This window comes from Tauraco erythrolophus, chromosome 1, assembly GCF_009769465.1.
Source record: "Tauraco erythrolophus isolate bTauEry1 chromosome 1, bTauEry1.pri, whole genome shotgun sequence".
Classification (NCBI taxonomy): domain Eukaryota; kingdom Metazoa; phylum Chordata; class Aves; order Musophagiformes; family Musophagidae; genus Tauraco; species Tauraco erythrolophus.
Genome location: NC_141465.1, coordinates 1,573,630 through 1,588,940, shown reverse-complemented (window position 1 = coordinate 1,588,940; position 15,311 = coordinate 1,573,630). Strand labels below are relative to the sequence as shown.

The window sequence follows — 15,311 nt, the reverse complement described above, 5'->3', positions numbered from 1 at the left end:
ATGATCGGTCCCTGGAAGGAGCAGGTAACAAGGCATGGTTTTTCAGCGTGCTGTTTATTTACCTTCCCCACGTGATGCTCGGTTTGCTTTTAAAATGCTTCCACTGTGGCTGCCCCGGTGGCTGCCGGTGCCACCGAGGGTGCTGGGCATGGCGAGGGGGGGGGAAGAAGGTGGAGTTGAGGGCAGCGGCGCCATTCATCCCTCTTCCATTCTGCCCTTCGCTCACCTCCTCCTGGCTGCCTGCTGAGCTCCTTCTTCCTTCCCCTTCCCCCCCACCTTCCCCTGCCTCCAGCACAACCTGGGTAGCTTAGAAAAAAAGAAAGGAAGGGAATGGAGGGACGTGGTTAGTGGCTTTTATGCATGATGGAAACCAGAAGCAGCCTAGGGAATGTGGCAGGAGCAAGAAGGGAGTCTTGCTTTTCCTTCACACCCCCATGTGCTTCGTTTTTCTAACCTAGCAAGTGGCCACCCCCTCGGTGCACGGTGGACACAACGTGGTGAGCACGATGCAGAAACCTCTCCTACAACGAGCGCAGTAACACAGCCTCTGCGTTCCTCAGAACCATGGGCTTGTCCGTGCCCCTGGAAAAAGGTTGTGTTTCCAGTTCCTCCTGCAAGGGTTTCACCCAGTGTTAGCCCCCAGTACGATTCTTTGCAAGCCAGATTCTCTCAAGGTTTCCTGAACTGGTAACACAGTTTTTGGTAACACAGGTTCCTTTGGGTCGCAGGCCACTTGCGGAGGAGCAGCATTAGGGACAGAAAAAGAATGTGCAAAGCAATACTTGTTCCAAACTCTGTTCTCTTCCTTCCCTGTCTGTGTGTCTGGAAGGCAGCGGTGCCTGACTTAGTATTTGGAAAAAACCTGAGGGATCCTACCATCTCTAGGATGTTCCAGGTGTGGGAGGATCACTGGTATCTGGGGGACAGCAAGTAACTTTATCCCAGATCTGGGGAAAAAAAGAAAAAAAAAAAAAGATGCTTACGTTCTTGCCCAAGAAACTCTTTACCTGCCTTTGAATCCTGCCACCTGATGTCAACTCCACACACTGTAATCAAACGCCAGGAGAGCCTCAGAGCAAAAGGAAAACACCCCAAACAGGAAAGGCTTTCCAGTCTGGAGGGCTCTGAAGGATGATTCAGGATAGCAAAAGAAGCAGCAGAGAGACCGAGGCAGCGTTAATGAACTTCAGTGCTCTCAGCTAAGCTCTGAGCAGTTGGCAGGAGCGTGTTCCCGCAGCTCACCTACCAACAGCGTCCCTACGGAGCGCTGCCCGAGAGGTTTGTCACCGCGTAGCCACTGCCCAGCCCGTAGGATCCGTCTCCACCTTGTGATCCTGCACCATTGTTGCCCAGAGAAGCTGTGGCTGCCCCATCCCTGGAAGTGTTCAAGGCCAGGTTGGATGAGGCTTTGAGCAACCTGGTGTAGTGGAAGGTGTCCCTGCCCATGGCAGGGGGGTTGGAACCGGATGGTCTTTGAGGTCCCTTCCAACCCAAACCATTCTATGGTTCTACGATTGTGCTGTCCACAGCTCCCGTGTTGTGGACATTAGTTTCAGCCTCTGAAGAATGCACTTTCTAGATGCAGTGGGGGGACACCTGAAGTCTTCTGCACAGGCATGGGCCTCCAGCAAGAGGTCTTCTGTTCTTTCTGGACACCAGTCAGTTGTGAGACTTGCTGTAGAAAGAAGTATTGCCAAGTCCCCTATGCGTTCCGCCACATAAAGCATGTTACCGGGTCACATTCCTCTGTCAGGCTCCAAAATCCAAGGACATGGCTCCTGCCACAATCCAGGAGTTGGATTTCTCAACCACATCTTGCAACCTGCTATTTCCAGTCTTTTGGCACGGGCTTAGTCTGGCTCGCACGCCATGGAGGGCAGGACGCAACAGTCAACAAAAGCACCACCACAGTGGTTGCCCTGGTCTCGAGCTGGACTGAGTCAGTCCGCTCTCTTCCTCCTCGCCCAGTGGAGCAGGCGGTAGCCGAAGGCAACCAGCATTCCCCCAGGGATGGTGACAGAGGCTGTCACCCCACCGATTTGTGGTGGTTCCCCACCGCCGCTCTGGGTGCCTGCCCCACGCGCCGCCGCTCCGTCTGTGGTTCCCGGTGGCTGCTCTGCCCAGGTGGAGCACTGGTGCCCGTACGCTGCCTGCACTCCTGGCATGGGCAAGTGGTTCCCAGCAGCTGCCCGTCTGTGGTTCCCAGTGGCTGCTCTGCCCAGGTAGAGCACGGGTGCCCATACACCGCCTGTGCTCCTGGCATGGGCAAGTGGTTCCCGGTGGCTGCTCTGCCCAGGTGAAGCACTGGTGCCCGTACGCTGCCTGCACTCCTGGCATGGGCAAGTGGTTCCCAGCAGCTGCCCGTCTGTGGTTCCCAGTGGCTGCTCTGCCCAGGTAGAGCACGGGTGCCCATACACCGCCTGTGCTCCTGGCATGGGCAAGTGGTTCCCAGTGGCTGCTCTGCCCAGGTGAAGCACTGGTGCCCGTACACTGCCTGGCACGGGCAAGTGTTTCCTGGTGGCTGCCCTGGTGGATGCTCTGCCCAGGCGGAGCACTCGTGCCCGTACACTGCCTGCACTTCTGGCACAGGCAAGTGGTTCCCGGTGACTGCCCTGCCCAAGCGGCGCACTGGTGCCTGTACAACGCCTGTGCCCCTGGCACGGGCGAGCAGGTTGGTTGGCTGGCACCTGCGTGCCCGGGCTGCGCAGGAAGCCCGGCCTAAGCGCTGGCCCGAACGTAGCCACGCGCTCTGGCAGCGAGCTACGGGGTTGTGGTTATTGGGAGCTGCCAGCTGGCAGCCTCCATGCCCGCGGTGTGCCCTGCCCGGTGAGCGTGGCGGAGGCACGGAGCCTTCCAGCGCCTGCCTCGCCCTCAGCCGTGCCCATCCACCGCCGCCTCCGCCCGGGGCACAATGGCCCCTTGTGACCGGGCCGTGCTTGCACCCGCTGCCAGCTGCAGCTCGCCCCCGGCTCCGCCAGGCACTGCCGGGCGGCGGCAGCGCCGCTCCGCCGCGCCGAGGCCTCCCAGCCGGTACGGCCGGGCCTGAGGCAGCCGCCACACCGGCACTCGGCGGGGCCGGCCGTGCCAAGCCGGGCGCGGCTGCCCGGGGCCGCGGGGCAGCCAGCGCTCCCGGCGGGCACACCGGGCTGGCGACCGCCGCGGGGGGCCGCCGGGGCGCCAGGGGGCGCTGTGGCGGGGCGGGACGGGACTGGACTCTCCTCCCCCCCCGCCCGCCCGCCCCATCCCCGGTCGTTCCCCGCCGCCTTCCCCCGGTGAGCGCGTCGCCGCGCGGGGCGAGCCGGCTGCGCATGCGCGGGGCGAGCCGGCGGGGGCGAGCGCGGTGCCGGGCCGCGATGGCAGCGCAGGCGTGAGCGGCCCGCGGGCGTCCTGCCGCCGCCGAAGGGGAAGGGGAAGGGGCCGGGGTCGCACCCGCCGCTCGGCACGCACCGGCAGGCAGGGGAAGGGGCGCGGCGGGGCGGACGGGGCCGGGAGAGCCGCGGGGGGGCGGCTATGGCGCCGCGGGGGGAGCGCTGCCGGCGCCCGCCCGGGATGGGGCGATGCGGGAGATGCGGGGGGGGGGGGGGGGGGGGGGGGGGCTGTTCCGCTTCCCGTTCCCTCCGCTCACCCGCTTCTCCCCTCCGCAGAGACCGCCCCCGACCGCGGGCAGCATGTTCCGGTTGATGAGGGATGGCGAGCCGGAGGACCCCATGTTCGCCATGTGAGTCCAGCTGGGCATCCCCGGGGAGGGGGGGGGGGGGGGGGCTGCGGCGCGTATCGCCCCCCGGGGGGCTGCGGGGTGGTGGGGGGGTCCGAACAGGCAGTGCGGGCTGCGGGAAATACCGCAACGCAGCAGCTGTCTGGAGACAAATCCAAACGTTCTCCGAAGGGGAAGCGCAGGGAATAACCTGGTTGGCGTTGGTCTGGTTTCTGGAGTCATGGGATAAAGTAGGCCAAAAGGCATGGCAGCTGTCTGAGGAAGAGGGGGATGGAATTCCTAATGTGTTCCTTTGCGTGAGGGTTTTTCTGTTTTTTCTTGAGCAAAGTAGGATTTTGGTTCAGATGGATGCAATCTCCTCTTCCATCCGGTGCGTGTTTGCTGTCCTGCACGGGAAATCCCTAACGGAGCTGGAGAAGAGCGTTGAAGCAGTTGTCGAGTTGTGAGGAGCTAAGTCAGGAGAAGACAACAAGTAGTTTTGAAATAGGAGCCTAGAAATCCAACGAAGGGTCCCAGATCCTCGGATTCCTTTTGAAGAATGTTTTTGTTTCTGTCCACAACCCAGAAATTGGATGCTATTGATAAATTTTGGCAGGGAAACGGAGTTGGCAGTCCTTGGCAAAGCAGATAAGGAATAGACTGTAATACTGTAAGAATTTGATTATGTTAAGCACGGCACTGCTAGAAATTCAGTAGAATTAATTTATGTAGAATAAAGTCTGGGGGTTTTTTTTGCTTATAAGATTGGTAATAAGCAAAAATTTTAAACAAATGAGCAGGAGAGGAGACCTCGGTGTCCCAGTTAGTCACAGAATGACTCTGTATTCTCATTGATGTGGCAGGTATGAGTCTGGCTTTTATTTCGGGGCGCGTTTCGAGTGGAGACAGAAAAGTACTGGTTTGTCGTAGGTGCATGTGTGATCTCAGGAATATTCCGTGCTGTTGTTGAGGTTATTCTGCTCCAGTGCAGACTGTGAGATGAGCAGAGAAATGCTGTGGTGTTTCCCAGACTTTTTTTTTTTACTGTGGCCACTGTATCATGTGACAATTTGTCCTTATTCTGCTTTTTCTCTCCTGGCTTCTCCAGCCTGTGTGAATGCCTGCAGCATTAAGAGCAACGAAACTAGTGAAGGGTTTGGAGAACTTGTCCTATGAGGAGCGGCTGAGGGAGCTGGGACTGGTCAGTCTGGAGAAGAGGAGGCTCAGGGGGGACCTTATCGCTCTCTACAATTACCTGAAAGGAAGTTGTAGGGAGATGGGGGTCGGTCTCTTCTCCTATGTTAGGAATGACAGGATGAGAGGGAATGGCCTCAAGTTACGCCAGGGGAAATTTAGGTTGGATATCAGGAAAAATTTCTTTCCAGAGAGGGTTGGGAAGTATTGGAACAGGCTGCCCAGGGAGGTGGTGGAGTCCCCATCCCTGGAGGTGTTTAAAAACCGTGTGGATTTGGTGCCGAGGAACATGGTTTAGGGACCCTGACAGTGCAGGGTGAATGGTTGGACTCGATGATCTTGAGGGTCTCTTCCAACCAGATGGTTCTATGATTCTCTCAAAGCAGAGGCTGCAAAAGAAGGAAAGGAAGGAAAACCAGTTAGGGACGCCAATCACTGTTCCCTTTCCCTCTCAAATCTGCAAAAGCTGTGTGTGATCTCAATCTCTTGACAGGTGTACACGTATCAAGGTAGCAGATGAAGGCTACTTGGGGCAGAGGGATGTCACACAGTCCATTCCAGAGGTTTCAGCCTTGCATTCCAGTGTGTTTGTGTGCGTGTGTGTGACGGGGTGAGAGGATAATATCTGGGATCGCGTGCTCTCCGGTCCCATTAAGTGTAATCCTCTCTTGGCAGCCAGGAGGGTCTTAGTGCACTTTCCTGCAAAGTGAAGAACTGCTCTTCTAGAAGGGTTTGATTGTTTTGCAGAGCTGTTAACCTAAAGGGTTTTGATGGCACGAGGGGAAATGAGTGTGAAATGATGGTGGTACGTGGACTGCAGGTCTGAGAAGTGGCTTTCATCAGTTAGAGCAGTGAGGTTCTGGAATGGCCTTGGCCATGCTTGGCCCTGAAGTGTTAATGGAAGTAGAACATTAAACTGCTTCTGAACAGACATCAGTTTGTGCCCGAGAGGGATTCTGTGGTGCAATACCTGCTATTACAAGAAATGAGATGGGATCCAGAGGTCCCTTCCAGCCCCCAGGATCACCGTAAGCAACGCTGAGTTCTTGGGATTCTGGATTTTCAGCTTGGAAAGGAATGTACAGTCACATAAGAGAAACTCAAAGTCAGAACGCGTGGGTTATGTGTCATCCTTCCTCACCGGTGTTCTCTCAACCTTCCCAAAAGGGACCCTTTTGCCATCCACCGGCAGCACATGAACCGCATGCTTTCGGGAAGTTTCGGGTTCGGCCCACTCCTTGGCATCACCGACGGGACCACACCTGGGGCGCGCCAAGCTGGCCGTAGGATGCAGGTAAAAGAGGGACCCAGTCCAGGGTGGGCTTTCTTAAACTGCCTCGTTAGCTTGTCTCCTCCCATGACTGATTTGGGCACAGCCCTCGCCTTCCCACGGGCGGTGGGCACGGAATTCATCTGTAAAACAGTGGTGGTGGTGTCGTTTTCTTTACTCCACGTGCACCTGTGTTCTAGGCTGAGTGCAAGGAAGGGAAGAAATTCGTGTTATTTCTTAAGGACATAAATCAACGTGACTGGGAAAAATTTAGGAGCATCGCCTTCTGTCTGGTTCGTTAGGGGCGATGCGGTTCGAACCACCCTGAGTCTGTGGGGCACTTTCCCGGTCTGTCTGTTGGGCCTGAGCGTTCCCAGCTCTGTTTCTGAGAAGGATGAGGGTGTTCTGAGGAAGATTCAGAAGTTCTGAGCAGTTTTGACTGCTGCAAGGTCATTCTCTGTTCTGTTTTTCTGTTGTCCTGGCAGGCAGGAGCCGTTTCACCCTTTGGGATGCTCGGCATGGTAAGTTCTCTGTTTTTCTGGGTCAAATTAGAGGCTTTCCCAGTTGCAGCTCCGTACTGAGATTCATCAGCCCTGTGTGCAACCAGTGCTCAAATGCAGCCATCCGTGAGCAAGACCATCAATCCTAACGGGTAGCGAGGGGAGGAAGGGGTGAAGAGACCAGAACGAGCTCTGGATTTATAGTAAAGAGGGTATGGAAGAGGTTATTGAACTGAAACTGGAGACAACTGGTTTCTCTTGGACCTCTGTCATTGAGTTGCTGTACGACTTCAGGCCTGTTTCCCCTCTAATGTTTTAATCCAGTCTGTGAGCTGTTTTAGAGGAGAAATTCCGACGCTGTTTATACGGGGAGGTTGTGTTTGCACCTTGACCAGAGAAGAGCCCTAAAGCTGTTACAGCACAATATTTCATAGGAATTGGGACAGGGAATGTCCGGCAGGAGCAGATAGTCTCTTAATAACCTCATATGTCTGAAAAGAAGCTGCAGATCTGTGTGGAGGTAATGGAGGAACCGTGACGGGGCGAGGAAAAGACTGGGCCATCAGTAGGCAGAGGTGATTACTGAACCTCCTTTGCCAGCGGTGGCGGATGGAAAAGCCAACAGGATGCTGTGGGTGAACAGGGCTGGAATGAGAAGGACTGAGGACAGGCTGAAAGAGTTGGGGCTGTTCAGCCTGGAGAAGAGGAGGCTCCGGGGTGACCTTCTAGCAGTCTTCCAGTACCTCAAGGGGGCCTACAAGAAAGATGGGGAGAGGCTGTTCAGGAGGGCCTGTTGTGATAGGACAAGGGGTAATGGTTTTAAAATAGAAGGAGGTAGATTCAGATTGGATATTAGGAAAAAATTTTTTACCATGAGAGTTGTAGAAGACTGGAACAGGTTGCCCAGAGAGGTGGTGGATGCTCCATCCCTGGAGACGTTCAAGGCCAGGTTGGCCGAGGCCCTGAGCAACCTGATCTAGTTGGAGATATCCCTGTTCCTTGCAGGGGGGTTGGACTAGATGACCTTTGAAAGTCCCTTCCAGCCCTAACCATTCTGTGATTCTATGACTGCGTGTTTGTGAGAACACCGTGCTTGGAGCGTGCTGGTCTCTGTCATCTTCTAAAATAATACCGTGGAAATAGGTTATTCCAGATCCAGCAACTTTTTAGCTGCCTGGCTCTGCAGGATTGCCTCGGTGAGAGAGACTAAGCATCCCGGAGCTGTTGTAGCTCAGAGAAGGATTAATAAGCACACGAGCAGATAGACTTCAAAGGATAATAACATCGTGTGTGAGTCCTGCTGTGCCGAAAACAGGAACAAGAGGCTACTGGGGGAAGCGAAAAAACCAGCAAGTTTAAACTGACATGGCAATTTTGTTTACGTATTGCACAATGAACCTGTGAGACCTGCTGGCCCAGGATGTCACTGCAGCCCGTGGGTTTAGCAGATTAAAAGTCAGGTGTTTGTAGGGAAAATAAGAAAACTTGTGGTTATATTAGAAAGAAGACAATCAGTGGAAACTTCCTTGTGGTTTAAACGAAGAGCTGACAGTGATGAGGTGAAAACATCACGGGGGGTGACTGTCTCATGGTTAAGATCACCGTTAGTGCCCATCCTGAGGTTCCTTCTCTTGGTTTTGCGGGGTGCCCGGGCTCTCAAAGCCCAGTGCATCGGGAGTCAAACCCCAGTGGAAAGAGCAACCTTTGCAGTATGCAGAGACCTGGAGAGCCAGATCAGGCAGTGCAGCCTGAGAGAGCGGAGAGAGCAGCAACCCCAGATCCTTTTTAATTTTTTTTTCCTGTACTATTGAAAGAAAAAGAAAAGAACAAGGTTTTTTTTCTTAGGCAGCAGATTTTTGTCCCTTGCAGATAGTTTGTTGTTCTTTCCTCTGGTATCTTTCCAAGCTGACTGTTCTTGTGTTCTCTTTTCATCAGGCAGGTGGCTTTATAGACATGTTTGGGATGATGAACGACATGATTGGAAACATGGTAAGAGCTCTCCATAAACCAGTCTGTATTGAGGGGAGTGCTGAGGGTGCTCCTGCCGTCCCTTCTGATGTCTCCCATCTTACTGCGTGTCTTTGGTGTGGGCTGTGCTCAAGCTGCTGGGATGGCAGGGGCTGAGCCTTGCTTCATGGCCAGGATTCAGGGATTTTGTTCCTGAGGCGTACCCTGAGTGCAGGGCGGAGAGATGGGCGAGGAGGGAAGTGTCGGGGTAGACTTCTTTAGCAAGAAACACGGATTAATTTGACAGGAAGATGTATTCTCCAGAAGGATGGACCACATGGGGGTTATACTTGTCCTGGTGTAACTTTTCCCTACTTTGTTGTATAGAAAGAGAATTAACAGCCATCTCTTTTCCCCTCCCATTCCCTCTTTATACCATTCCCCATTTCTTCTTGCAGGAGCACATGACAAGTGGTGCCAACTGCCAGACATTTACCTCCTCGACTGTCATCTCCTATTCCAACCTGGGGGACGGGCCCAAAGTCTATCAGGAGACCTCAGAGATGCGTTCTGCACCTGGCGGGGTAAGGAGGAGGCTTCACTGCACCTTCCCAGCACAAGGCTGCTGGTTTTGCTGGGGGTGGGTGGACTTTGTGTGGTGGCCACCCGCAGCACTTGTGCTTTGCAGTCCCTGGTGGTTTGAGGAACGCGTTGGCGACTCACTGAACCGTGCTGAGGGCCACTGGGAGGGGATGGGAAGTGCTGGTGGGGGGTGGAATCCATTTTTCCCTCGTTGTTATGTTGCACCTGACATCCTGGGAGCGCAGTGTGACTGACGTACTGCAGGCAAGAATGGGAGCACCTTACGGGGCTGGGAGGGTGAATCCAGATCTTGATCCCACACGGGAATGTGCCCCCAGATCCGGGAGACCAGACGGACCGTAAGGGACTCGGACAGTGGCTTGGAACAGATGTCGATTGGACACCACATCAGGGAGCGGGCCCACATCATGCAGCGATCCCGGAACCATCGCACGGGTGACCAGGAGGAGAGGCAGGACTACATCAACATGGACGAGAGTGAGTATTGGCCGTGTCCCCCTCCCAGCAAGCCCAGGTGCCTCTTCCCCACCTCTTCCCCGAGCATCCGAGCGGGTTCTTTCCCTCCGTAGGCGATGCAGCCGCCTTCGACGACGAGTGGAGGCGAGAGACGTCGCGATTCCGGCCGCAGCGGGGGCTGGATTACCGGCGTCACGAAGGCGGCGGTGGCCGCCGCACCGAGGGGACTCGCCTTGCGATCCAGGGCCCTGAGGATTCTCCCTCCAGACAGTCCCGTCGGTACGACTGGTGAACCCAGAGCAGACCTGGTGGGGGGGGGTGCGGCGTGGCCACCCCCAAATCGACCTACACGCTCTTGTGAGTCTTGCCAAGCTGCTTTCCTCACCTTCCGCTGCGCGGTTGCCTCTCAGCCGTGTGATTTTAGTCTTTCATTGCCTCAATCTTCTATCATTTTGAAGCCTTGGTTGGAAATGGGTTTTCCCACTTAATGTAGAGAGCAGGAGAAGACGTGAATTTTGAGAAAATACGTCTGAATGGGAAGGTGGAAGCTGTTTTAAGTTTGCTTTGTCACCAGCAAAGAAGTGTGGTGTCTGCCTTAGCTGATGATGGAAATGGTGTGGAATGATGTCGGATCGGGATCTGTAGAGTGTTTATACTGTCGTGGTGTGGAACCTGGAGACCGTTTGCTGTCGGTCCAGTTTGAAATAGAAGCAAGTGCTGGTGTCTGCTCTCCTGTGTTTTGAATAGAGTTCACTAGGATGGGATCTAGTGCTTGAAAAGGGATTTTTTTTCCTTTTTTTTTTTTTTTTTTGATGCCTAGACATCAGGTTTAAACAAGTCTGTATCTGTTTTCTTTGCTGCTTTCCAGTCACACTTACTGTTTTCATGTTCTCCGTTTCCCTTCCTCCCAGGTACAGACAGTGAAGCCCCTTCAAAGCACCACTTGGACCTAATTTAGTATTAACTTCCCTCCCACTTAAGAGTTGAAACGAAGCGACTAATCTCCTGCATTGCTCTTTTTCGCCCCGTTTGGGTGCCGCGGTGGGGCGCGGGGAATCTCACTGATGTGCAAGGAACGCATTGAATGCCCGTTCCCTTCCTGCTCTCCCCGGTTCTGTTCTTTCTGCCAGTAGTGGTGGGCGTGAGGAGCTGCCACCTTGCCTTTTCCATCCTTTCCACTCTTTCTGTGCTGGGTTGGGCTGGTTCTGAAGGTTGTGTTTAGTCCCCTGTGAAAGAAATAATGAGGGAATTCTGCTGGGAACCCCGTGTGGGTCCCCTCACCAGGACAGGGGCTTCCATTCCCCTCCTGCTCCTTGGTGCAGCCGTGGAGAAGCAGGATGTGTGCGTTAGAGAAGGGAGGAGCAGAACAGGAGCTGGATCAGCCTGTGGGCCCCACCCCACCCCCCCCGACCCCTCTTCAATCAGCTCCCCCACTTTTTTAATTTGTGGAACTTGTAACTAGATGTTTACTGAATAAAGAAACAAACTGTAAAGAATTGTTGGATCAGTCTTTACCTTCAGCTAACCCAGTTGTACCTGCTGTGGAATTAAGTAACCTCTTTCATACCCTTGGGAAATTTCTTGAGGAGAAACTTGGTGTTTAATTATAAGGCTTTCTTTCCTTCCAGAAAATGGCCTTATAACCTTCCCATATAGTCACAAAGCGGGATAATGACATGGAAATTGTGAAAGAGGAGCCAAGGACCCACCGTTTGCAAAACTACCCGTTGTAACCTTGATGGCCGCGGTTCTGCTGTGCACTTGGGGGAGATGGGTTGGTCTTCTCGGTGCCTGGTCACCCGTGCAGCCCTGAACTGGGCCTCTGGGGCTCCTGCACGGCCGCAGGATTTAGATTTTCGCCTTATTTCTCTGAAACTGAGGCTGACGTCGTCACAAACGACCTTTTCTGAACTTCTTCGGTGTTGGGTGAAACTTGAGAGGCATCAGGAATACAGGACTAGGGAAGATCTGGGTTTTGGAGCAGGAGGCAGGAAATTGGTGAAGGACTTACCCTTGGAAGTGGTGTGCCGGGATCTTGCCGGGTACCCCGTGTCGTACATCCGGGCACTGTCAGAGGGACAGGCACCTCGCTGAGGACCGATGATCTTGCCCTGAAAACAGGATGCAGAATCCAGCCCCTGAAAGCTCCGAGCAGAGTTTGCACGTGCTCCACCCTGGAAGGAAGCGCAGGACGGAGCCGCAGCCGATGGCAGGCTCCATCCCTGCTTCCCCGCGCCGTTCTGCCCCATGCCAACCCCAGTAGGAGTCCTGGGCTTCAGGTGGTGGCTCCGCATCCAGGGTGCAGTTGGAGAGGTCTCCAGGGGACTGAAGGGAGGGACCTTGGTTGAGATGCTGAAGTAAGTGTTGGAGGGGGCTGGGAGTGGACTGGGTTTCTGGAGGAACCTCGTAGTTGAGGCAGGTCCTGGAGGGAGCAAGGATGAAGGAGGAGCTACGCCGCTTACGGATCGGGACCCGTGCGTGCTTTTGTGTTCTCTGGCTGCTGGAGCCCTGCTAACTGCTCTGCAGTCAGTTCCAACATCTTGGCCTTCTCCGGGCCCGACAAAGCTCTGCTTAGTCCAGGGAAATGGAAAAGAGGTTCAGTTGGAGGAGGACCTTGTGTTGAGGCTGGGAAGCAGAGCCCAGGAGAGAGTCTGAGAGATCTCAACCCAAAAAGCAAGCACGGGAAGCGTACTGGGAGGGTCTCGCCTTTGCTGATGTTAACCTCTGACTCCAGAGAGCAGGAGCTTTTTTCCCCGAAAGGAGGAGGATGGTAAACCTCTCTTGACTCCTCTGGTCCTGGGAGGTGGTTCTTCATCTGCTGCTTGGGGTTCTGCTGAAGAAGCCGCCTCAGCTGCTCCAGGCTGGCATTGATCTGGGCACGGCAGTGCCTTTCGGTCGGCGGTGTGGAGGAAGGTGAAGGGTAGGAGGAGGTAGGAGGGCAGATCCATACCCCAGTGGAAGCCTTTTGCCAAGTTTAAAAAGAGGGAGCAAGGGAAGAAAAGGGGGTGGGGGGGTAGATTGAGGTGGAGAAAGGTGGAAGCACTGGTAGAAAGATGGATGATGTAAACCAGGAGGAGAGTGGCTTAGCTGCACACAGAGAGAACAGAAACTTCAGGTTTTTTGTTTGTTGTACATTCAGTTTTCCATATTTTCAAATCTATTATGAAAATAAGAGCCATTAAAGCTCGCGGGAACTTTGTCCTTAAATGTTTTTGTCGGTAGCCCTGAAGCTCTGTGCCCCTTTCAAAGAGGAAATAACCTTGTGCTGATGCTTATAAACAGTAAATGAGATGATATCCACAGTAAACCAGGTAAACTGGTGTGAAGTCAAGATAAGAGATGGAAAACGCTTTCAGTTTAAACACAAAAAAGGGACATATCAGGTTTTATGATGTTCTCGCTCTCACTTTCTTGGGATTGTTCCTGCCCAACAACTGTAATATTTTCTGATAAATCACAGGTTGGGTTAACAAAGGTGCTACAGCAACCTGAAGTTAAAGGTCACACCAGCACGTGCTGTCACAGCCACACCAGACTATTCTCTGATTAAAAAAAAAAAAAAAATAATTAAAACAACAAAGGCCTGATATTATAAATATTAGTTCCTGGATAGATTTCAAGAAATGAGGAGGAAAAGAGTCCTCAGAATATGAAATTATTTCTAGTAGGATGCTGTTCCGAAATTAACGTTCATTAGTAACTTGATTAACGATCTGAAAGAAGATAGTAAAGCTTTCGGAGGAGTCAAGGAACAATGAAAGTGATAAATGATGAGGAAAAAAGATGAGATGTGCAGAGCAGCCCATAACTCTTGGGGTGGTGGTTATTTATAAACAACAAGGATTTTTTGGCTGCCCTGGAAGCAGAATGACGTTCCTCTAGGAAAATAAACGTGGTCTGGGCTCTTTCAAGTTGGAGGATTGTTTTCTGGAAACTCTGGAGGGACTCTGAAAAGAACGAGGGGGTTGGGAGATAGCCCAGTAAATTTTGGATACTTGTGTAATTCCTCAGCTGTGGAGGTGGGTCACACGGGGAGGCATCAGCCCGCGTTCCCCAAGCAGGGAGGTGAAGTTTCTGCCCTGTATCACGATAAGCGAACCCGTTGTGTGAAACCTGAGTACAGGAGGCAAAAAAGGACACCAAAGCCTAGGAGAACTCAAGAAGGGAGCAACAAGGGTGGCTTGAAACCTGGAAACACCGAGTGGCACCACAAGGACCTCAAGACTTTGTGTCTGAGCTCGTTCCGCTTGAGCACGGGGTTGGTGTTACCTCTGTGGGAATGGGGCTTCTGACAGCAGAGGGCTCTTCGACCTAACAGAAACTGGCAGCTCCCTGATGGTGGGACTGGAAATGGGACGTGGACCTTCACAGGAGAGCGTGATCATTCCAGTAAACCTGGGGTTTCCAGCTCTCGCTGCTCTGAACCTAGCTGGGGTGTCTCAGAGAGAAGTTGGGGAGCGGGCACAGGAATGGGGTGAGGTAGTTCTTGGCCACTGGAGAAGCCAAAGGATGTGATTGTACCTGTCCCTCTGGGCTTTAAAAAAATCCATGGATGGGAGTGGAAAGCAGGCTGGCGCAGCGCTAAACTGCTGGGAAGGGTGGGAAGGGGAAGAAGAAACCTGGTCACCCAACAGGTCCTTCAAAGCTCCCGGGACCACCGAGTGAGCTGCAGGAAACAGGGCAAAGTTTGGGATACAAACCGTGGTTGGTTTGGGATACAAACATGAACTTCCACCGGGCGAGAGCGTGAAATCCCACTGCCGCTCCCGTGGCACCCACTCCCACGTCGGAGAACAACAGGATGTAAAGGGACCTCAATACGAGATCGAGGTTAAAATTGCTTGTTTGATTTTGTGACATTCTTCTACTTTTCCAAAATGCTCTAAACAAACGACTTGATTTTCTTCTTCAGCCTCATCTTAAATGTAACTATTTTTTTTTCCTCCTGTGAATGTTCTTTTTTTTTTTTCCTTAAAGACAACACTTCAAAAAGTGTCCCCAGGGGGAAGCTCTGCTTAGGTTATTATTGCTTCCACTCTCTCCTCACATCTGGCTGGGTTTATCAAACCTGAGGGCACTTAACACAAATTTAAGGAGGGAAAAAAGGAGATACAAAGGGAGAGGAATAGAATAAACACTACCTGTCTCCAACTGCTTGTGCTGTAATGATCCAAGGGGTAAGCTGGAAGTAGAGATACTCGCCTCGCGACCTCCATCCCTTACTAGTAAGAGAAAAAGTAAACAAAGATTGTAAAAAAAAAATAAATAAATTGTAAAAAAAAAAATAAATACATGAGTAAATAAATAAACCCAGATAGATTTCCCAGGCTGGATGAGGGTATCAGCCAGGAGGAATTAGGTGGCCTTAAAGGTGTCAGTAACAGCAAAGGAACTAAAGTCTGTAGCACAAAGTAAAAGAGAAAAGGCACGTAGGACCTAAACCCAGAAGTTTCTTGGCTGTAAACTGGAGAAAAAGCTTGGTTTGGAGAGCTGGCAAGGCAGGAGGAAGCTGCCTGCCTTAGTTAAGCAAAGCTTAACGAAGTTTATTTCCCTTAATTTCAAGGGGCATAAACACCAGGGAGGAAGAACCACTGAAGCTGAAGCTGCCCTGGCACAGGCACAAGAGAAGATAAACCAGCTGCACATC

At 53.0% G+C, this 15,311-nt stretch overlaps 1 protein-coding gene across 2 annotated transcripts; it reads left to right on the top strand.

Moving 5' to 3' along the window:
* Positions 1 to 11,106, top strand: MLF2 (myeloid leukemia factor 2). 2 transcript variants are annotated; one of them, XM_086610850.1, is made up of 8 exons: positions 1 to 24; positions 3,645 to 3,718; positions 6,056 to 6,182; positions 6,644 to 6,679; positions 8,594 to 8,647; positions 9,064 to 9,189; positions 9,526 to 9,685; positions 9,778 to 11,106. In XM_086610850.1, the coding sequence occupies exons 1-8, from the start codon at positions 1 to 3 to the stop codon at positions 9,954 to 9,956; spliced, it is 780 nt and encodes a 259-aa protein (XP_086466976.1). In that variant the 3' UTR covers positions 9,957 to 11,106. The 2 variants fall into 2 exon arrangements, with proteins under 2 accessions (XP_086466976.1, XP_086467042.1); XM_086610916.1 differs by lacking the exon at positions 1 to 24 and having other exon boundaries at positions 3,661 to 3,718; positions 9,778 to 9,943; positions 10,576 to 11,106.
* Positions 11,107 to 15,311: the final 4,205 nt, after the last annotated feature.

Excerpts from the sequence above, each read along its gene's own strand:
- MLF2 (XM_086610850.1), top strand. The coding sequence starts at position 1 with ATGATCGGTCCCTGGAAGGAGCAG. Across the intron at positions 25-3,644 it reads TCGGTCCCTGGAAGGAGCAG|AGACCGCCCCCGACCGCGGG; the intron begins GTAACAAGGCAT and ends TCCCCTCCGCAG. Across the intron at positions 8,648-9,063 it reads ACGACATGATTGGAAACATG|GAGCACATGACAAGTGGTGC; the intron begins GTAAGAGCTCTC and ends TTCTTCTTGCAG.